A 23,237-nucleotide genomic window follows, 5' to 3' on the forward strand; every position below is an offset into this window, starting at 1 on the left:
TGGCTAACACTATACAACAGTATTTAGTTAAAAATATACATTGAATTTGAAATTATTAAAGTAAACCATTCATTCAATAAGAAACATTTTATTCAACATAAGATTTAACAAATCACAACCAATATTATATTTTCTTTACTTTGTGTTTTTGAAGATGAAAAAAATACATTAATTAGCAATAGAACGAGCTTAGCTAACTGCTTTACATGTATTTGTTATGGTATTATAGCTGATCCATATCTTCAGTATAGCTGCCCACTAAACAGCTGAAAATGAAAGCTGTGTTGCTGAATACAATACTAGAAACATAGTATTTGCCATAACGAATCAGAGGAGTATTCCATCTAGTCCCATGTCTTGTCACAACTGAGGCCAGTACTAGCTGCTTTGAAGCAAGGTAGCCAAAAGGACTGTCCACCACTATCTTTATTAACACATTGACATTTTCTTTAAATCATGTCTATATATTCCTTGTAAATTGGACACATTTCCATTCAGGGGTCCTCGGCATGCTAATTACTCTGTCCCTGTGCTGAACATAGAAATGGAGAAGGGACCAACGGTGACTTTAGTGAACCTTTATACTCCTTGTATTTTGGACCCTGCCGGGGGCCTACTTGGATAAGTTAGAGAAACCCCAGGGTTGCTCTGATATACACTCTATTTGCTGTTGACCATGACAAGTAGAGAACAGTTGGACCACAGCAGTGTTCCAAATACACACACTACACAGGGATGTGGAAGGGGAGTGGTGTAGAGATGTTCCACTGATTCTATGTCAATTGGGCAAGCCCCCTGAAGGGGTGGGATTCCCAGGGTCTGTCGCTGCCCCTTTAAGCTGAAGCCACATAATTTGCATGTGGGACAATAAGAATTGGGCCCCAAGTGTTCTTTATTGATGTATATACTCAACTTTTTCTAGAAAAATCACTGCTGTTGCCTTGTGATCACATCGGACAGCCAAAGAACTAAACATTAATTTTTTGTTCAAGGTCTACATGTGTTTTGATAACTAAATCACTTTTTGGAGCAATGCTCAAATACCTTCATAGACTGTACTATTTGTAATGCCAAAAAATCAACAGGCCACCATACTGCAAATCAATATTAGTACAATAGTGAGAAAATATGCACACCCTTTGGCAGTGACTAGATCTGTCAGAGTACCATGGGCTGGAGAGGAGTGTATTTTTGTGTATTTGCATAAGCAGAACTGTAGTAATATAGTTTGCAGGACTTAAAAAGACTTGCACAGGGAGCACATAGGCTTTAGCAGGACTAAAACTGGCAAACACATTCCCTCAGGCGAAGAGAAGGATTGGTCAACCTAGAGATGTTTAAATCACCTCAGAACAAGAGTTGGCAGGTCAAAAGTCAATATGCGGCAGTGGGGTTATTTCAATGACCCAGATACATGTGACTGTAGTGAAATATAAATCATGTCTGTCGGCTCCTGGAGGAGCCATGAACCATGGAAGATCTTGCCAGGGCTACAGACTAGACCTTATGTGCCCAACACTGGAAAAACCCGATTGTGATGGAAGGGTATGGGACATCAGAAGGAGGAGGACAGAGAAGGGAACATAGTAACTACCATACTGGATCAGACCCTAAGTACATCTAGTCCAGTATCCTGTCTGCAACAGCAGCCAGCATCAGATACTTCAGAGGAAAGTGGAAGAAACCCATAGCAGGACAATGTAGGATAATCGGCTGCATCATGAAAGGTTCCTTATGGGAAACAATTACTTAGTACTTGGAAAAGGATAAGCAATACTAACTGCTCAGTCCTAGCTGGAGCTGAAAGTTTGTCAGAAAATCATTCAGACGAAAAATGCCCTTTTCACAAAACTGAATTTGTCTCAATTTACCAGAAAATTTCTGTTTCTTATGAGGAAAAATCAAAGGGGATGGCTCCTGGTTGGGCCTGGAAGGCCCTGTGAAACTGTCAAGAGCCTGCCAGGCCTACCCAGGAGCCATCCTTGGGATTTTTCCTATGAGAAAAAGAAAATTTTTGGTTAATTGAAATTTGCAGAAAGTGAAACTTACAAAGGCTTTGGAGGGCTATGAGGCAGAGCCCTCACCCAGCAGGTGACTGCTGAGCATGTCAGTTTCACTCCGCAGCTGTCTGGGTCCCCGGAGCAGACTTTGTTTCATGCATTGGGGTTTCCCTCCCAAAGAAGGTTTTCTCGGGAGGCGGAGTTCATGGGAAATTTCGAAGCCACTAATTTCCCGGCGAAGTGGGAAGGCGGCGCGCGGGGCGGCTCCAGCGGCGGGGCAGTGGGAGGAACTGCTCGTGCTCACCCCGGTGCGATTTCAGATTCCCAGGGGCTGCGCTGCACCGGTCAGGGAGTCCCCCCGGCGTCCAGCCCAGTAACCCCCAGTCCTCAGGCTGCCCCGGCCCCCGGAGGCGGAGACAGACGCTGGGGAGACACCGCGCGGAGCCGCCACCGAGGGCGGGAACGAACGGGACCTCAGCGCCGACCTTCCACGGGGGCGGCACCGGCTGGGCAGCCGCGCTCAGGGCGGGGGTCCCGGGCTCTGCTCAGAATCAGCGGCCGACGCGGCGCGCGCTCAGGAGCAACCCGGTGGCCGCTCCGCCCCGGGAGCTGACGCTGCGCCGCCCGGCAGCTGGGGCCGCTCCCGGGGGCCGTTACCTTGTTGACGGCGGCGTGTTCCCTCAGCGCCAGGTCCCAGAAGCGACAGCCGATCTGGTTCCCGCACTGGCCCACTGCAAATGGGGAGAGACACGGGTCAGCGGGGCTGGGAGGGGGGGTCAGAGTGGGGGAGGGGGGGTCACACCGGCTTACCCTGCACCACCACCGACTGGGTCATGCTCCCCGCTCCAGGGGCCGTTACTAGGGGCGCGCGGGCACCAACGGCGGCTCCACCTCCTCCAACCGGCGGGGAGCTGGCCCCGCCTACTCCGCACCAGGCTTCCGAAAGCCCCGCCCCTCGCGCGCCCGGCGCCGGGTGGGTGAGGCTCACGCAAGCGTTTCCAATAAGGTCAGGCTCGGCGTGGAAGGTACCATCCGCTCTCCTGTCTCCGCCGCGGGAGAGCGCATGCGCGACACCTCTCCCCGCCCACTGGCTGGGTCCTCTCTCCTCCCGCAGATGGAACGTTCCGTGCTGGAACGCTCCGCGCGGCGGCTGCTACAGGCGGCAAAGGGAAAGGTGGAGCCTGATGTGGCCAAGGGCAGCGCCAGCCCTTGGCTTGCAGCCCTCCTGCCTCCCTAGGGTTGGTTGTTGATATTTGGATGCTCTCTGACCCCTGGTGATGCGCTTCGTCAGGGGCACGTGCCGCCGAATCGAGAAAAAAGGACACTATTGCCAGGCGTCAGAGTGGGGCAGTAGGGGGCATGGCGTGGAGGCGGCATGGCAACCTCTGCAGGATTTCGCAAAAAGAAAAGGAGTACTTGTGGCACCTTAGAGACTAACCAATTTATTTGAGCATGAGCTTTCGTGAGCCACAGCTCACTTCATCAGATGTGTACCGGTACACATCTGATGAAGTGAGCTGTGGCTCACGAAAGCTCATGCTCAAATAAATTGGTTAGTCTCTAAGGTGCCACAAGTACTCCTTTTCTTTTTGCGAATACAGACTAACACGGCTGTTCCTCTGAAATCTGCAGGATTTGAAGCTTTCCGTAAAAAAAAATCAAAACTCAACCACATACCAGTGCTGTACGCTGATTGCTGCCAAAAGTAGGGGTAGGGTTTATAGCCACCTTTCAGCCTTTAGAGAGTAAGTAGCTCTTCAGCGGCTGAGCCCCTAAAATGAAAAATTATGGGCTCAGCCGTTGTCCTGCAAGAACATTGGAATATGCAAATACTCATTCCAAACTTGTTTAATGGTGAGTAACACACCACCAGGTGTCACTATGTGATGATCATACTCCCAGCCCACCAAGGCCTGAATGCGGTATTGGCAACCCCAAAATCATGAGTCAGCCTTAGCCCTCCCTCCCCCAAATAATGAGATTGTTCCCAAAATCATGAGATTTAAAAAAAACCCTGAAAGACTATATTGTGATTTTTGGTCTGTTTTTTAATTTTTTTAAAAATAGCCCTTCACTTTGGACATGCCATGGACTGTGTACGGTCATGTGGATAAATTGCAGAGAGTCCAGCGAAGGGCAACAAAAATGATTAGGGGTCTGGAACACATGAGTTATGAGGAGAGGCTGAGGGAGCTGGGATTGTTTAGCCTGCAGAAGAGAAGAATGAGGGGGGATTTGATAGCTGCTTTCAACTTCCTGAAAGGGGGTTCCAAAGAGGATGGCTCTAGACTGTTCTCAATGGTATCAGATGACAGAACGAGGAGTAATGGTCTCAAGCTGCAGTGGGGGAGGTTTAGATTGGATATTAGGAAAAACTTTTTCACTGGGAGGGTGGTGAAACACTGGAATGCGTTACCTAGGGAGGTGGTAGAATCTCCTTCCTTAGAGGTTTTTAAGGTCAGGCTTGACAAAGCCCTGGCTGGGATGATTTAACTGGGAATTGGTCCTGCTTCGAGCAGGGGGTTGGACTAGATGACCTTCTGGGGTCCCTTCCAACCCTGAGATTCTATGATTCTATGATTCTATCAATGTTTAACCATCTAGCAGTCTAATGCTATGTTTCCATCCTCTATATTAATGCCTGTCAAACTGCTGATGGTGTAGTACTATACTATACTGAGCCTTCTGAACAAAATTTTTTGGATTCCAGGAGTGAATTATTCTGTTGCTGAGATATACATGAGTTGACAGGCCACTGTGTCCTAGCTTCATTTTTTTGTATAGTGAGTATGCTCTTGAATCCGAGAGATATGTTAGATAACAAAAGAAAAATGCAGTTTGTAACTCAGACATGCACCATACTTTCAGAAATTTAGCAAATTTCTTATCACTGTCACTTTTAACTACTTAGACCACATGCTGCTGTAGGGAGATATCTTGGAATTCATAGTAAGCCTGTGATTAGCTTTGCCTCAGGGCTTTGTTCACTTTACAAAGTTGATATTTTATGGGGGTCATTTGCTTTCAGAAGAATTACTACCACACCTTTAACTTCTTTATCTTTCCTTATCTTTTTCAGGATGTTGTCCACTACCTTGACCTCTTAGGAGGATGGAAGACTGCTCAGTGTCTTCAAACAGTGTCCCTTGGGCAAAGAGATGTTAATCACAGATGAACACATATGGTGCCTTCTCTGCTTGCAAATCAAGTAGGCTGTACCGGGGTGTTACATCCCTTGCAGATATTACTCCGAGCACTGAAGTGTCCCAGAAAAACACTTACAAGAATTCCTTCAAAGTTCTCACAATTTCTAGAGAAGCTGGCCAAGACAGCTGAGTTTGCATTAGTACTGGTCCAGGACTGTTCAGGGGCCCAACATGAGAAATATAGAGGGAGTGGGAGGAGTTGATCGGCGGGGCCTCTGGTAGGCAGGAAGCACTGGGGAGGTACGGGGGGAAGCTGACTGTCAGTGGGTGCTACACACCTAATTTTTTTCCGCGGGTGCTCCAGCCCTGGAGCACCTAGGGAGTGAGTGCATATGATTTTGCGCTGGACAATTAAGTGAGTCAAATGGACTCATGATTAAAAGCAATTCCATCATAATTCCAAATGATATGAGAAGGGAAATCCTAAACCTCATCCATGAAGGCCTTGAACAGGCTCACCAATCAGTGTGATGGCTGGGCATCAGCCAGGACATAAAGAATAAAATATTTGCATATGAACATTGCAGAACTAACAGACCAACAAAGCACAGAGCACCTTTAATAACAACACCTGTATCAGACAGACCTTGGAAGAGACTATCTGAAGATTTATGCGAATTCAGAAGACATCATTACCAGGTCACTGTGGACTGTTTTTCCAGGAATACAGAAATAACCTACTTGGAAGATATAAAATGTCACAGTGTCATCGAGAAACTGAAGAACAATTTTGCTCACTTTGGTATTCCAGAACAACTAGTGATGGAGAATGGACCACAATTTACTAAGCAGAATTTAAGTCATTCAGAACAAAAATTAGAGAAGCCATTTACAACACACACTTTGCTTCTCTGCAAAGGAAAAAGGGCACTAAACTATCTAAACCAGTGCTACTCAAAGTGGTGATCCGCGGACCAGTGCCGGTCCGCAAGCCGTCGGCTGCCAGTCTGCGCGCACATTGGAAAAAAAAAATTGCCAGACCCCCACAACAGATAGCTTGAGAAGCACTGGTCTAAACTACTACATGCCACAAGGGGTCACAACAGCGGTTTCCTTAACTCATCCAACAATATTGTTAATCTATCCAGCTATACTTTTAACCTGGAAGAAGAGTCTGTCCTATCTCGGGGCCTCTCCTTCTGCCCCTCCACCCCCACGCACATGATACAGTTCTGTGGTGACCTGGAATCCTACTTTTGATGTCTCCAACTCAAGGAATATTTCCAACACACCTCTGAACAAACAGCACACTAATCCACAGAAACCTTTCTGCCAACACTACAAAAAGAAGGATTCTGTGTGGACTCCTCCTGAAGGTTGAAACAACAGACTGGACTTCTACATAGAGTGCTTCCGCCGACGTGCATGGGCTGAAATTGTGGAAAAGCAGCATCACTTGCCCCATAAACTCAGCCGTGCAGAACACAATGCCATCCACAGCCTCAGGAACAACTCTGACATCATACTCAAAAAGGCTGACAAAGGACGTGATGTTGTCATCATGAATAGTTCGGAATATGAACGAGAGGCTGCTAGGCAGCTCTCCAACACCACTTTATACAGGCCATACCCTCTGATCCCACTGAGGGTTACCAAAAGAAACTACACCATTTGCTCAGTAAACTCCCTGAAAAAGAACAGGAACAAATCTGCAAAGACACGCCCCTAGAATCCCGACCAGGGGTATTCTCTCTGCTACCCAAGATCCATAAACCTGGAAATCCTGGACGCCCCATCATCTCAGGCATTGGCACCCTGACAGCAGGATTGTCTGGCTATGTAGACTCTCTCCTCAGGCCCTTCGCTACCAGCACTCCCAGCTATCTTCGAGACACCACTGACTTCCTGAGGAAACTACAATCCATTGGTGATCTTCGAGAAAACACCATCCTGGCCACTATGGATGTAGAAGCCCTCTACACCAACATTCCACACAAAGATGGACCACAAGCCGTCAGGAACAGTATCTCCGATAATGTTGCGGCAAACCTGGTGGCTGAACTTTGTGATTTTGTCCTCACCCACAACTATTTCACAATTGGGGACAACATATACCTTCAAGTCAGTGGCACTGCTATGGGTACCCACATGGTCCCACAGTATGCCAACATTTTTAAGGCTGACTTAGAACAATGCTTCCTCAGCTCTCGTCCCCTACCGCCCCTACTCTACTTGCGCTACATTGATGACCTCTTCATCATCTGGACCCATGGAAAAGAAGCCCTTGAGGAATTCCACCATGATTTCAACAATTTCCATTCCACCATCAACTTCAGCCTGGACCAGCCCACACAAGAGATCCACTTTGTGGACACTACGGTGCTAATAAGTGATGGTCACATAAACACCACTGTATACTGGAAACCTCCTGACCGCTATAGTTACTTACATGCTTCCAGCTTTCATCGAGACCACATCACACGATCCATTGTCTACAGCCAACCTCTGAGATACAACTGCATTTGCTCCAACCCCTCAGACAAACACCTACAAGATCTCCATCAAGCATTCTTACAACTACAGTACCCACCTGCTGACGTGAAGAAACAGATTGACAGAGCCAGAGGGGTACTCAGAAGTCACCTGCTACAGGACAGGCCCAACAAAGAAAGTAACAGAACGCCGCTAGCCGTCACCTTCAGCCCCCAACTAAAACCTCTCCAGCGCATCATTAAGGATCTACAACCTATCCTGAAAGACGATCCCTCACTCTCACAGATCTTGGGAGACAGGCCAGTCCTCGCTTACAGACAGCCCCCCAACCTGAAGCAAATAGTCACCAGCAACCACACAACAAAAACACGAACCCAGGAACCTATTTTTGCAACAAAGCCCATTGCCAACTCTGTCGACATATCTATTCAAGGGACACCATCATAGGAACTAATCACATCAGCCACACCATCAGAGCCTCATTCACCACACATCTACCAATGTGATATATGCCATCGTGTGCCAGCAATGCCCCTCTGCCATGTACATTGGCCAAACCGGACAATCTCTATGCAAAAGAATAAATGGACACAAATCAGATGTCAAGAATTATAACATTCAAAAACCAGTTGGAGAACACTTCAACCTCCCTGGTCACTGAATTTCAGACCTAAAAGTGGCAATTCTTCAACAAAAAAACTTCAAAAATAGACTCCAATGAGAAACTGCGGAATTTGAATTAATTTGCAAACTTGACACCATTAAATTAGGCTTGAATAAAGACTGGGAGTGGATGGGTCATTTAAACAAAGTAAAAACTATTTCCCCACGCTAATTTTTTCCCCCTACTGTTACTCACACCTTCTTGTCAAATGGTTGAAATGAGCCATCCTGATTATCACTACAGAAGTTTTTTTTTCTCCTGCTGATAATAGCCCACCTTAATTGATTAGTCTCATTACAGTTGGTATGGCAACACCCATTTTTTCATGTTCTCTGTGTATATATATCTTCCTACTCTATTTTCCGCTGCATGCATCCGATGAAGTGGGTTTTAGCCCACGAAATCTTATGCCCAAATAAATTTGTTAGTCTCTAAGGTGCTACAAGTACTCCTCATTTTTTTTTCAGAACAAAAAGTGATCTTGATCATATTACTAGTGTAACCCTTCTGCCCGTCAGAGTTGGCAGCAACAAGGGCCGGGTTCAATATCTAGGGGATCCATTCCAATAACACAATGCAAACTGGCTCGAGCCCCCACCCAGTGACCTGGGACAAATATATACCACCCCCGCTGGGCGCTTCCAAGAGGCAATACTTCCCCTCTCGCAAGCACATAGTCTGAGTGTAGCAAAAGCCTTTTAATAACAGAGAGAAACAATGTGGCATTATGTTGGGGAAACACCACCAACAGGATTCATAACACAACCCATGAGCAAAAAAAACCCACCCCAAGCAAATTGGGGCATGCCCTTTTCCCTTTGGCTCTTGAGTCCAGCAACCCCAAATCACCCAAAGTCCCAAAAGTCCAATGCCCCAAAAGTCTCTGTCCCTGGTCAGGGCAGCCCCAGAGTTCAAAAGTTTATCTGCGGAGCTTTACCTCCCAACCTGGGTGGAAATGGGACGGGGGTAAGAGGCCCCTTACATGATCTGAAGCTGACCGCCCCATAGCGGCGCTCCGCTCCGCCAGCCGCCCCACGAACTCCTTTGCTCAGCTGCGCTCCGCTCCGCCAGCCGCCCCACGAACTCCTTCGCTCAGCTCCACGGCCCACAAGCAGCTCCTGCCATCCACAAACTGCCATCCACAAACTGCTCCGCGTCGAACTGCTTCACCAGCCGGTCCGCAAGGCACTCCAGCCGTCCCGCAAACTGCTCCACAATATATCTTCAGGCTCCCCCACTACTTAACACAACACTCAGTGATTTCAGCTCTTAGGTGAATTCAGCTTGTAGTAGGGGAGCCCCAGTGCTGGTGCACTGTCAGCCCAAAGTGAGCGCAGCAGCCTGTAACTAGACTTCTAATGAAATCAAAATTAGCTCTGATATTCTACAGTGGAGAGAGGAGGAAGTGCAATTAGCATGTAAGGCCCTCACCAAGGGGCCCATACCACCAAGTATTAATACTTATCCCCAGCCTCTCTCCATTCACACAGTTTTGGAACCCATGACCCTTGCCTAGCGAGTGCTACTTAGTTGATGGTGAATCCCTCCATCATAACAAAAGGCCACGTACAGTTCCAAGCACAGTTCCCATAATCAGGGTAATAACAATTTATTCTTCCTGCCCCAATAACAGAGACACTGGGGATCCCACAGCAGCCAAAGTGACCATTTGGGCAGCTATGGTCTCATTCTAGGCGTGGTGGTGTGCCTATGCAAATGAGATTGGCCCCTGAAGTTCTTTTCCACAACTTGCCACACCTCACCACCAGATGTCAGGGTGGAGCTCATCCTGACACTGCTTACACTAGTAGTCTACATTACCCACAAGTGAACAGAGAGGCTGAGAAAGTTGTACAGACAACCAAGAAAATCCTACAGCAGGAAGATCCATTCCCCACTCTTCTGAGTTATAGAGCAACACTCATGCCAGCTAGTGGATATAGTTCAGCACAACTCTTGATGGGAAGACAGTTCAGAACTATGGTTTCAACTTTGGAAAAGAATCTATCTTCCAAATAGCCAAACACGAAGAGAGTAGCCAATTTGGATAAAATGGCAAAAAGAGCCTATGAACACTTTTACAACAGATGACACTCAGAGAATTGCCTGGTCTAGAAACTGGTGACTGTGTTTCTGCAAACTGGATGGAGAAAAAGGATGGACAACTCCAGCTGTTGTAGACTTCTGAGACAAACACCATTATCTTGGAATGTTAATGCAGAAGGGTGTGAACCTGGCTTGGAAACGGGTACAGTCATCATTTGACCCAGATGAAATGGTTCTTGGAAAGGTTGAGGGTCCATACCAGGGGTGGGGGCAGAATCTGGGAATGCCAGGGGAACACATTTCTTCTCCACCTCAGCCATGTAAAGATTCCCTGGAATAGACAATACAATCTGGGGCTACAGTATTTTTTCTTTGCAGGCCCCCTTCCTTTGGGCAGACATGGCCAGGAAGCCAGAGGGGCTGCTAGGCATCAGTATTAGTGTGGAAGTACAAGGCCTTTCATGCAGCTGGTCCTGGACTCCTGCAGGTCTCTGGGGAGGGTAAATCCTGTACCCCCTGGTGGGGTAGAAGTCTGAGAAGTGAGCCTCATGGAGAATTCCTCCCCAAGACAGGTGTGAGGGGGGAAGCTCCTGGTCCTATATACTTCAACAGGAGTAGGATCAGCCCTCCCTCAGCTCGATTAGCTTCTGATAAATTAAGGTAGAGTAAATTGAATATTAACATTTTTGTGAATTCTAATTGAACTGTGTTTTTTGATTCATGAATGAACTTCAGGTAGCAAGCATACTGAAAAAAAAAAGCCCCACCTAGGGAAATTTTTGTTTATTCCCAGAGCTCAAACACTTCTTTGGAACAGAAGTGAGCTGGAAGAACATTCTGGGTGTCTGCATACAAATAAAATCCACAGTAATGAATATGTAACTCCTTCCTTTTACCAACATTTAATAAACAATAGTGTGGTATATGCCTAGGAGATGCAAGCATCTGTTATTCTTGGCCATACCTGCCTGGAAGCAGCAGACAACCTGAAAAGGAATTTCAATAACACCTGTGGTGAGTCTGCTAAACAGTGAATTTGCTGCTCTTTTCTGTCCTGCATTGGAGGGCTAGAGATTAGCAGGATGGGGAAGGTTTATGGGAATTGGGAGGATGGTTGGTAGGAGTGGAAATGTCAGGGAGTCAGGTTTTCTAGGGGACCTGAGCAGAATGTGGCACTCGAAGGCAATTGGCTGAGTGCTTATTGGGATCCATGATGCACGAGATTACACTAGGTCTAGCAACTGCAGTACTTTTCCTTCTTGCCTCTGAGTAGTGGCCCACTGGATGTGCTACCAATTACTGTGTCAGAGAAAGGTTGGCATACCACCCACACCAATGATCTCACAAGGGGGTGATTATTACAGTTGTGTAATGGTGCTTCTCCAGATGCTTTGGGGCTGATTCTCCTCTGGTTTACACAAGTGTAGATCAGGAGTAACTCTGCTGAAGTCAGTGAAATTACTTGTTATATCACTATAATGAGGTCCTGGATCTTTGTGTATTTATATGTGTATATTGGATATATTAAAGTTTAGATGAAAAATGTAATCAAAAACTTTAAATTTTGAAAATTTCAATCAGCCCTTACACACACACACACACACACACTCTGCTTCCTTTGTGAGGCAGTTTGTCCTAATATTGTTTAGTTTATGTAACCACCATTATCTATATTAAAAATAGTAAGTCCTGCTTCACCTCTTGCTAGGATTCAAACTATCACAGGGTGTCAGATGAGAAAATCACTAGAAAAGGGTTCCACAAATTCACCTGGAAGTAGAAAGAAATGGGTTCTAATTTTTTTATTGTTCCCAAAAATCCTATGGTCAGCATACTCCCATTTTAGCTGAGCAAAGAATAAATGAGCTCCATGTAAAAGAATCTTGCACACAATTGTTTGCACAGTAAGTTTATTATCTAGCTTTATTCTTTAATGCATATTAGCAATTCTTTTCAAGTTAAACCAAAGATGGTGACCTAGGGCATTTGTATAGTATGGAATGAAGTGATTTAAAGGTCTCTGGAAAGCAACATATTTAAAATCATTTGCTTTTATTCTGTAATCCATCAGCATTTTCATTGACAGCGTAATAGGGCTTGCTTCAAAGATACTATAAGAATTGTAAAACTCGTTCTTGTGGTTTAATAAGAGCATTGTACAAATTACATTTCTTTGTTTATTCTTCATATTTTTTGTTTTCACACATAGAAATTTCAAGTGAGTGACCCTAAACATAACTGCTTTATCATATAAAGACCCTGGGTGATATATTTTCATTTCCCCCCAGCATCGGTAATGGAATAGAACATGGTTTCTTTTGCTTGTTTTTTTCCCTTCAGTGCTGTAAAAAAGTTTGCAGTGCAGCTGCTGTGCGGTATCAGGCTGTTGGACATGTGTTGATGCTCACAGCACCACTGACCAGAGCTGCTTTACTGAAACTCACTGGCTTTCCATCAATCACAAAGTTACGAATACAGCCAGTGAAGGAGTTGCGTGTGGTCAGGCTGGACGTTAGAAGGGACTCTGGAAGAATCAAAGAAAAAAGGAGAATTAGAACCAATGATGACAGAAGTACCATTTACAACAATTTTAAATAAAGCTGGCTGAAAACTGGGGAAATGATTTTGAAAATATTTTGAAGTTGTTTCTGTATCGCAGGTTTGAAATTGACCCATTTTCTGTTTCTTGAAGCAGGATACTTTTTACTGAAATTATTAAAAAAAATCAAAATCATTTCTGAAAAAACTTCTTTTACCAAAACCAGAGTTTTCAGTAAGACCAGTTCCAGTTCTAGCAAAATTCCAAGGGACCAAATCTGGCTCTCTGGTACATACAGGCAATCTCAAATATTTTTATTATGCAGATAGATTTAAAAACACACAAAATCAGTAAAACAGTAAAACCTTAGAGAAGGTGCCACAAGTACTCCTTTTCTTTTTGCGGATACAGATTAACATGGCTGCTACTCTGAAACCGGTAAAACAGTATTAATCAGTATTAATCAGCATTAATCAGGGGTCTCAAACTCCATTTACCCTATGGCCAGTGCCAGTCCTCAAATCCTCCCAGCAGGCCAATAATGTCACTCATGGTGCCCAGAACTCACTCCCCAAAACTCCGCCCCCCACCTGCCTAAGGCTCTGGGAGGGAGTTTGGTGGGGGAGGAGGTCTGGGGTAGGGGATTGGGGTGCAGGCTCAGAAGAGAGTTTGGGTGCTGGGTGCAGGCTCTGAGCTGAAGCATGGGGTGGGGGTGCAGGAGGAGGGGGTGGGGTTGTAGGTTCTGGAAGGGAGTTTGGGGGTGGGAAGGGGTGTGTGGGAAGGGGGTGGGGTACAGGCTCTGGGAAGGGTTCAGGGGGTGTGGTGCTTACCTGTGGCTCCAAGGTGGGGCAGGCCAGGGGGCCTCCATGTGCTGCTGCCCCCCAGACACCGCCCCCGCAGCTTCCCATTGGCCACAGGGGCGCTCAGGGCGGGGCAGCATGTGGAGGCACAGCCCCGCCCCACCCTGGGGCCGCAGGGAGAGGCCGGAAGACACGTGGAGCAAGCAGGCAGACGCCGCTCAGCTCTGCTGCGCTGCCAGGGCCCCGGGCCATTTTGAACGGGGGGGAGGAGCGCTTGGGGGTGGCAGATAGGGCCAAGGGAGAGACCCGGCTCTAAAACTGCTGGAGCCCCGCAGGCCACATTGAGGAGGTTGGCGGGTCGCACATGGCCCATGGGCCGTGAGTTTGAGACCCCCGGTATTAATATTAATACTTACCTTTTGTATAGCTCTTTCCATCAATAGATCTCAAAGCGGATTACCAAGGCGGTTAGTATCATTAGCCCCTTTTTATGGATGGGGAAACTGAGACCTAGAGATGTGAGACAACTCGCCCAAATGGCCACTGGCAGAATGGTGTCTAGACACCAGGTATTCTGAGTCCCAGTGCAGTGTTCTATTCACTAGGCCACTCTATGATATATCTTGGGTGTAGTCAGTACAACAAGAAAACTGGAATAAGCCTAATTCTACAGCATGGTTTTGTATGGGACTATCAATCAATCATGGTTTATGAAATAGCCTGATTTAGTAGCATTAGTATTACAGCTGGTCAGAAAGTGGAAAAATATTCCCCTAATTTTTAATCAAAATTTTTTTGGATGGAAGTTTTCTTGAGAGCTAATCAGGCTGCCTAGTACTGTGGTTTAGGCCTTAAATTTGGGCATTGGGTGCCTAAATCCCTTTGTAGATCTGAGTCTAATTTTGTAATTTCTTGTGATATAACTAAATATAACCAAACAAAACAGACACATAAGGGTAAATGTGTTATCTGTTTACTATATCTACATTCAGTATTATGTCTTGTAGTGAAGTTCATTACTGGATACTTCTGTTCCAAGATGATAATAATATCATGGAGTCAATATGTAAGGTCTCTTTAGTATTTTATAGTTAATGCAGAATTATAAAGTTCTGTTATCACAGGCCAAAACAGCATTCACAATTACCACATTACATATCAGGGTAGTTTTTGTGATGATTGTTTAGAAGTTCTAAGAAAATTTCAGTTTAGAATTAAAGAGTGAGCAAGCTTGTGCACAAAGCTGTGGTTCCTTTCCGACTCATTTCTTCCCCCTCATAGTGTGGGATGAATGAGAGCATCACACTCTCAAACTACTAATCCAAGATAAGGAATATAATAATATAATTGTATTGTTAATGCTATTCTTGATTGACATTCATTGCACAGAGAAATAATGCTCAATGTTACCAAAGAGAAATGCAGATTTTACAGAAAGTGATTTAAAAGTCAAATTACATCCTCTTTTGACTACAGTTTGCATATGAAAGCGCAACAGAGTACTGAATAATGGAAGTAAATATAGTAATCTTGGCCCACACCACACAGATGGTCTGAGTCACAAAGTCACATTAACTGACATCTGTGCATTGGAAATCAACAGTCAGAATAAAAATTTTCATGTCTTATATTCAATGTTCAAGGGAGTTGTTGCTTGGAGGAGTTGGAAGCCTAGCAACACAAGACCCGGAGACTAAACTATGCGGGAACTAGAATTTCTGTCCCATTGAAAATTTCACATTCCCCCCCTCCACAAAAAGAGTTCATTTCAAATTGGAACAAAAAAAATCAGAAATGCAGGGGTTTTTTTACAGGGCCAGCAAGCCAGCTCTCCAGCTGCCCAGGTGGCTCCCCAAATATCTCCACAGCTGCCTGGAATGTTTAGATTCCATCAAATCAACATTTTCTGATGGAAAACTGTTCTTTCAGAAAATTTTCAACCACCACTTCTTAAGCTGTCAAATTTGACCAGGACATTAGGTCAGTTCTTCAAAATTTGGGATTATGTGAGGAAAACAGAGAGCACAGAGGAAGGGTGATTTTCACTGTCTAGAAGAAAACTAAACATTTCTGTTTCTGTTTTAAACTGTGTTGGCATTTGGGTACAAAGTTATAACAACACCAACAAGTCTTACCTGGCACACCTCCAACAAACACAGGCTCCCTCTGATCAACTGCTTTTGGATTTAGAGGTCCTACTACATGGTTTACCTCAGAGTCCACATCGAGCTGCACCACATTAGAGGCTCTAATAACTGGAATGCAAAGCAAAATCTTGTCAAAAAGAGCCCTAATTATAAAATATATCATTTATGCTTTGTATGGCATATGAAGATGTCTATCTGATCTGCTGTATGGTATGGGCTAGATTGTCTATGGCCCTTGTGTAAGCCTCCCTTGGCTTACACAGTGCAGGCCCAGGATGCACTACTGTCCTTGGGCATGGACTGCTTCTTCCATGCAAATTTGCTTTGGGGACTGTAGTGGGGCGGCTGCCCCACTCCATGAGATAAAGGGCTGGAACAGGCCAGAGAGGCTGCACAGACCAGCAGCCAATCAGCAAAGGCCTGTGGAGAGCCAGTAAGGGCAAAGGAAGAGGCAGCCAATCAGGGCCGGGCTAGGTCCTATATAAAGGCTGCCTAGCAAGGGAGGAGGACTGGCTCCTGAGATAAGGAGATAGCACCTTGGCCAGAGCAGTGCTAGGCAGGCTTGGGGGATCAGAGGAGAGCTCTGGCCCAGTTACATGCCAGGCTGTGGCCCTTGCTAGAAAGGGCTGAGAAGGTGCATGGAGCAAAAGGGCAAGTGGCCCAGGGAAGCTAGGCAGACAAGAGGGGGTGAAGGAGGGCAGAGAGAGGCTGCTGCTAGAGGGTCCCTGGGTTGGGACCCAGAGTAGCGCTGATGGTGGTGAGGGGCTAGACTTTGGGGTTGTGATTGGCCACTGAGGCAGGTTCAAGCTGAAGGACTTTTACCACCCCCCTGGAAGGGGGTGAGACTGGAGTAGTAGACACTGTCGGAGGGCAGTGTCCTGAAGAAGTGGACACCACTGAGTGGGGAGTAGGGCGGTTCCCAAATCAGCAGAGCAGACAATGGGCGAGACACCACGTGCAGAGGGCGCTCTGCAGTGGACAAGAGCTAGTTCCCAGAGCAACCGACAGGAGGCGCCAGCGGTGGTGAGTTGTGATCCTGTTACAGGGACCTTTCATCCCAAATGCTGGTGAGTTGAAGGCATGATCCCTACTCCCTCTGCTCTGACCCATGAGAATGGACAACCATGGAGGGAGGATCAGGTTCCATGACCCTTCTCAGTGGTAAGATCTGAGATTTACTCACCTGCAATTCTGTGCCACATGCCATCACAGAGACTTTGTTTTGGTGTAACTGAGGTTGAAAAGTGTCTGATTCCATTATTTAGTTTCACTATAACCTGGAGAAAAACCAATGTAATTCATACTGTAAAATTTTTTCTTTATTCCATGCCCATCACTTCCCTCCCCGCTCCCTTTTTTTCCACCTTGTTGCACTAATGCTAGGTTCCCAATTTTGACTTTTATAAATTTAAAAGTGATTGAACCAATTTCCTTTACACTGATTCTTAAGAGATCTTTAAAATGAACCACATTTTAAGCTTCTAACTTCAGCAGTTTTTGCAACATTTGTGTTCTGAACACAGGGAAAGATTTTTGTTTTGTTTTTTACCCTCAGTTAAAAAAGAATATACGTCAACCAATTTCACTCAGATTTCCAGAACTACAGCCTTATTGATTATTTTTGTATTGCTTAGTACTGCACAAACACTTAGTAAGTGAAGTCTCTGCCCTGAAGAGCCTACAATCTAAACAGAGAAGACAGACAAAGGGTAGGAGAAAAGAAGTATTGTTCTCTCCATTTTATAGATGGGGAATCAAGGCATAGAGAGCTTAAGTGAACTGTCTAAGATCACAAAGGACATTTGTGGCAGAGCTAGGAACTGAACCCAATTCTCCTGAGTTCAGTGCCTTAATTGCAAGACCTTCTTTCCCCATAAAGACTGCAACAGCAGTTGTGGAGCAGCTCTGTCCGTGGCAGAGTGCAAGATTCCTTCTGAGGACTCACAACTCATGCACATACAGCCCATTTACTTGGGCTGTGCAAAGATCCAGAAATTAGCCCTTAGGGTATGTCTACACTGCAAATGGAGGTGTATTTGTAGCTCAGGTAGACATACATGCACTAGTTTTCATCAAGCTAGTACACTAAAATAACAGTATAGCCACAGTGGCATGGGCAGCAGCTCGGGCTAACTTCCTGAGTACATACCTAAGTTCTTGGATCAGATTGTACTTGGGCAGCTAGCCTGAGCAGCTGTGGTCACACTGCTATTTTTAGTGTATTAGCTCAATCAAAGCTAGTGCATGTATGTCTACCTGAGCTGGAAATTACACCTCCATTGGAGTGTAGATGTACACATATAATATTCACAGGTTGGCCACTGAAAATGATTAAAAGAAATCACTCAGCTTTCATTGTAGAGGAAATGCCAGTGATAATTAGGGAACATTTTAATTTTTCTCTGGAGGCTATCAACATAAGAAACTGCAATAAGCCTCCTTCTCTTTTTACTTCCACTTGGCCTTGGCCAAGTTTATGGGCATCACTAGCAAAATCAAATACAAAAGACTTGGGGAAAGGGTCTACTGGCCTAATAAAAGTGGTCAGGTGAGCTGATGGTGGTGAACTAAGATGGTTGACTGTTTAACCGTAAGTGAAAAGGGCTGGCCATTCTGGTTTATCTCCTGTAGAAGTGTCTGTCAATAAACGAAACAGAAAGCAATTTTCAAAAAAAAGAGCATTGACTGTGATTAAAGAAAATCACATCAGAAGTATACATCAATTTGCTAAGGGGGTAACTGCATGACCATTTAGATGAGGGGAAGGGATCTATACTTACCTATGCCTTTCCCTACCCCATCTTATCTGTGACTCTCATCTATATTATATGCATAGTAAAGATCACACTGGACCAGTCATGTATAGATCTATAGGTTAACAGTGCCATGACAGCAACATCATATGCAGCTGCAAAAGGCTCAGAGGTTAATGTCCCCGGTTAATTTATAAAGATCAAAACTTGTTACAGCTCTAGCCTCCATGCCTCAGTTTCCTATCTTAAAAGTGGGAGAAATTATTCTTTCTCCAAACATTTGTCTATTTGGGAGCCTCTCTTAGTGTGTATGTATATATATGTGTATATACACCCACACTAGCATTTAGCAGTGTTGGTTGGGGTCTCCAGGTGTTACTGTAATACAAACAACAAGCAATAATAGCAACAACTATTAATCTCAAACCCATTGTTTTCAATTTATAGTTTCCAAAACCCTGGGGGGGGGGCTCTGATTATCAGCCCAAGAATCAGGTGGGAGAACCCCTCAGCGTGTCTGCTAAAAAAAGATTAGTACAACTCAGATGTCTCTTTTAACATGCAGTAAATAAAAATGTATTAACTTACCAAGAAAATGAAATCAAGTCACCTTCCTTGTAACTGTTATACATTTTTAATATGCAGATGAAAGCAGCACCAAAGTGTCAGTGTTCCTCTTCCCTTTCATCTGTACATTAAATATTAATTGTTGTTGCCAATAAAGTGATTTGATATTGGCTGATAAATATTTATGTACATTAACAGAAGTATCTGGGTTGTGCTTAACCTCTTCTTGTTTAATGGGGTAATATATTTAGGAAAGAAAGATTCAAAGAATAGTGAGTTTGTTAGACAAAAGCTGCATGTAGCATTGAATCCAAGTACACTGGAAAGAACTAGGCATAACAGTTAAGAAAATGTGACCTTCCTTATACCTGTCCTTGTTTCATGTGCATATTCAGGTACTCCCCATTCACACTGTGACAATGCATTAGGATTCCTGAAGTGCTTCGGGGGCGTATTTCAAAAACAACTTCAAATTTCAGGCCTAAACTGAAGGATTCATCTGAAGGGAGAAAAGTGAACAGTCGCACAATGTCATTTCTGTACCCAGATTAATTGTGAAACTGGACATCTACTGTATTGCAGCGTACAGTTCTAATGCTGACTTCTGGTTTTAATATTGTTACAAATATTTTAGTCTTGAAGATCCTTTTTGACAGCAAAAGGGAAAGTAGAAAATTGAGACCTTCTAGGCCATTTTGCTGCCAGGGCATTATGCTCCCCTCATACAGCCTCCTCGTGTAAAATTGTCTTGGAGTGAAATTCTGCGGTTCTAACTCAGGCCATGTCTATACGTACAATCCTGCAGCAGCATAGCTCTACTGATACAACCATACCTCTGCAGTGCGTCTGGTGAAGACGCTCTATTCCGACAGAAGAGAGCTCTCCCCTTTACATAAACACCCACCTCCACGGGCGGCATAAGCTACGTCTGTGGGAGAAGCTCTTCTGCCAACATAGCGCAGTGCACACGAGTACTTATGTCTGTAACTTATATCACTGAGGGGGGTGGAATATTCAGACCCCCTGAATGACATACATTTTGCCAACTTAGGCTGCAGTGTAGACATAGCCTCAGGGAGTGGGAGTTTTGCCTGAGTAGAGAATGCAGGATTCAGTAGCACTAACCCCCTCCTCCAACCCTGCGGCAGTCCATCGAGCAGATCAGAAACAGCCAGCAGTCCCTCCTACTATTCTCTTGAGGTGTTGTGTCCCAGCTTCATCCTCTGCTTGGTCTACTGCCTATTAGGCACAACTTGTCCTAAGATACTTCCAAGAACAGAATACTGTTCCATAGCCTTAAATAACTTAAACTATTTTATTATACATACTGCTAACTTCCTTCATGACATACAGGAAATCTTTTCATATGCCTTTTGAGTTAAGTATTTTGTCACTTAAAAATTCAGGGGCAGATCCTCAGCTGGTGTGGATTGTTTTAGCTCCATTGACTCCAATGAGTCTTTAAGAATTTACACTTCCCCATCATGAGAAGAAATTTGACACCACTAGTTAACTTGTAAAATATCATTGTTCCTACATACTGACATTCTCCACACCAACATTAGGTAAAGGATATATCGTGTTGTTGAATTGATGTCTCATGACTCCCTGCACAGTGATGATTAAATTAAAAAAAATTCTGCAGCTAGATAGAGATGTGAAGTACAGTAAATACTCCAGTCTTATTATTGGATACGTTTGTTCAGTTACACATTACCAAGAATTACATATCCTCCTTCTGATGAAAAGTATGTTCCTGCTTCTGATGGGCCTTCAAAGCAAGGAGTCACACTGAATGTCTGAGAAGCAGAAGTGATTGATCTTCCGTTGAGCTGTAAATTGCTGAGACAACCATTAAAACTGTAGACTGAGTTAATCTGAGGAAACAAAGTGAGCGATTATTAAGTAAAATGCCACTGGAAGGAAAGCAAGTCTTTCGTCTTTCCCTTTTGATTCAGAGCTCTAGCTGGGGTTGTTTATGAATTCTTGGCCTCTGTTTCTCTATTGCACCATTTGTGCACTAGGTAGGGAAAAGGGAAGCATGGAGGTATGGGAAGGGACTTTAAACTACCTTTGTGCTCCTCTTACTCTGGGTCCTGCCTGTTCCCTGGTGTCAGTCAGACCAACCTCAGATAAGAGCTAACTTGTGCTCTCATGGCCTTCTCTGAGCTTTGGAAAACAAAATAGATGGAGCGCAGCAGCAGGGCTCTAGCCACACCCTCTCCCATCCAGGTGAGGACAGGGCTCTACACGCCATGGGTGGCAGAGCTACTACCTTGGTATGTGCACCCAAGGATTCCCCAGGAGGAATCCTGGTTACTTCAGGTTTTGCTTTGTCAAGTTTTTGCTCTTCAGCATCCTCCAATGTGTCTCCAATGTGCAGGGCAGACTCTTGGCCTTCATGTACCTATGTAAAGCTCTCAGGTATCTGAGCCAACACAAGTGAAAATCACTGCCTGCTTAAAACCTTCACAATTGACATGTATATTGGAGACCTTTATTCTTTATTGCTGCGACTAACAATCAACAAAATATCTTTGTCTTAGCTTTCCCATCTACACATCCACCACACCCTCCTACCCAAATTATTAAAAGAAGCAAATACAAAAATCCTCAAAGCCAAGCTATTTTATTACCATCTGAGAAGGAAGAAAGTGAAGGAGGGCATGTTATTGATATCTCTAGTTTTTACAGCATTAAGGAGGCTTTCAGATACAATGGTGATGGGGGGGGCATAGAGATTATATTAGATTATACAAAACCGACAAATTTGGTTATAATCTATGACATGCTTACAAGAGTTCGCAGGGTTTCGCAGCACACTTGGTCCTTTTGTCACTGAATAGGCTGGGGTGATGCATTTTTGCCAGATTGCACTGCCTGTTCCCTTTTTTTTTGTTTGAGGAAGCAGATTTGAATAAATGGCAAAACAGTTTCCCTATTCCCTCACCCCTGGAAGCACACACATTCTTTGTATTGTACGTAGAGTTTATCTTAGACAAATGGGAATAATTTCTGTGGGAGCCCCTTGTTAAAATGTTAGCAGCCTTCCCTGGTGTGATTCTTCTATTAAGTAGTGCTGTTTTGCTGTGTAACTTCTTTAGAAGGAAAACAAATAAATCCTAATCCTTTTCTGTGGAGAAGCATCTTTGAGCCACTCTGCAGTTTCAAAGCAGCCCTAAAGCCAGTTTAAATAGCCATGTGAGAGGGATCATCCCATTTTAGAGGGATCTTCCAGTGATGCAGAGCTGGCAGAATGATTTCTATGCCATCTTCTCCATTCAGTCTGCATAGTGGGCATGGACAGAGGAAAGGGGTGTGACTGCTACTTCTGTGGTCCTTGGTGATCCTTGACTGACATAATGATAGCTCAGCTGTTTTAGGTTTTGCTGCAGGTCCAGCCCAGTACATCACCAGCCCAGGATCCAGGAACACAGTGGTGGCTTAAACCAACCTTTCACCCCTGCCCCTGATTTGTGCTGTGTGGTCTTCACCTACACCTGAGGATTGGGGCAAAAAATGTACATTAGTAATTTCAGACATAATGTCTATTTTACCTGGATATTTTTTACAGCTTTTCCTGGAGCCACACCCCCTATATAAAGCGGTCCACTGACTTGCCATGTATTATCAACAGAAGGAAGACTTTCTTCCAATACTCGGAGACCATCAATTATCAAACGGCCAGTATCTTTTTCCCGAACAAATATCACCTTGAAAGGGAGAAAATTTGTTCAGTGACAATTTTAACTATTGAGGCAGATGATAATGAAACTGCTGAGGAAACATCACTGTATAGCAGAAGAAGATGAGAACATGAGATAACAGGATATTAGAGAAGACTGTCTGATTCAAAATTTACAAGTCAGCTGCACACTGGCTGTATTTAAACTGTTAATCTTCTCTGTTGGACAACCGTTTCCTCCAACATATAAGGCTGGTAATGAAACTTTTGTCTTAACATTTTTAAAACAAAATAGAATATTGTATATAGCCAAGATATTTACAGAGACAAGGTGAGTGAAGTAATTTTTTTTTTTTGGGACCTCACCCACCTTGTTTCCCTAATATTCCAGGACCAG

The 23,237-nt window shown here is 44.6% G+C and overlaps 2 protein-coding genes across 3 annotated transcripts in view; both read right to left on the reverse strand.

The window, feature by feature from the left end:
- TUBE1 (tubulin epsilon 1) overlaps positions 1-3,019 on the reverse strand; it is a 29,474-nt gene extending 26,455 nt beyond the window's left edge. The window contains exons 1-2 of one of the 2 annotated variants that reach the window (XM_048844761.2): positions 2,811-3,019; positions 2,658-2,731 (exon numbers count right to left, since the gene is read on the reverse strand). In XM_048844761.2, the coding sequence (XP_048700718.1) occupies positions 2,658-2,731; positions 2,811-2,835 (99 nt within the window). In that variant the 5' untranslated portion in view covers positions 2,836-3,019. Of the gene's footprint in view, positions 1-2,657; positions 2,733-2,810 lie in introns of those variants that run through there. The other variant, XM_048844763.2, reaches the window with a different exon arrangement.
- A 9,223-nt stretch (positions 3,020-12,242) lies between these two features.
- Positions 12,243-23,237, reverse strand: part of LAMA4 (laminin subunit alpha 4) — a 145,870-nt gene continuing 134,875 nt past the window's right edge. Inside the window, exons 33-38 of the mRNA XM_048844760.2 lie at positions 22,713-22,868; positions 20,873-21,032; positions 19,524-19,654; positions 17,019-17,112; positions 15,824-15,943; positions 12,243-12,873 (exon numbers count right to left, since the gene is read on the reverse strand). Of these exons, the coding sequence (XP_048700717.2) occupies positions 12,728-12,873; positions 15,824-15,943; positions 17,019-17,112; positions 19,524-19,654; positions 20,873-21,032; positions 22,713-22,868 (807 nt within the window). The 3' untranslated portion in view covers positions 12,243-12,727. The remainder of the gene's footprint in view (positions 12,874-15,823; positions 15,944-17,018; positions 17,113-19,523; positions 19,655-20,872; positions 21,033-22,712; positions 22,869-23,237) is intronic.

The sequence above is a fragment of the Caretta caretta genome, chromosome 3 (genome assembly GCF_965140235.1).
Source record: "Caretta caretta isolate rCarCar2 chromosome 3, rCarCar1.hap1, whole genome shotgun sequence".
Taxonomy (NCBI): Eukaryota; Metazoa; Chordata; order Testudines; family Cheloniidae; genus Caretta; species Caretta caretta.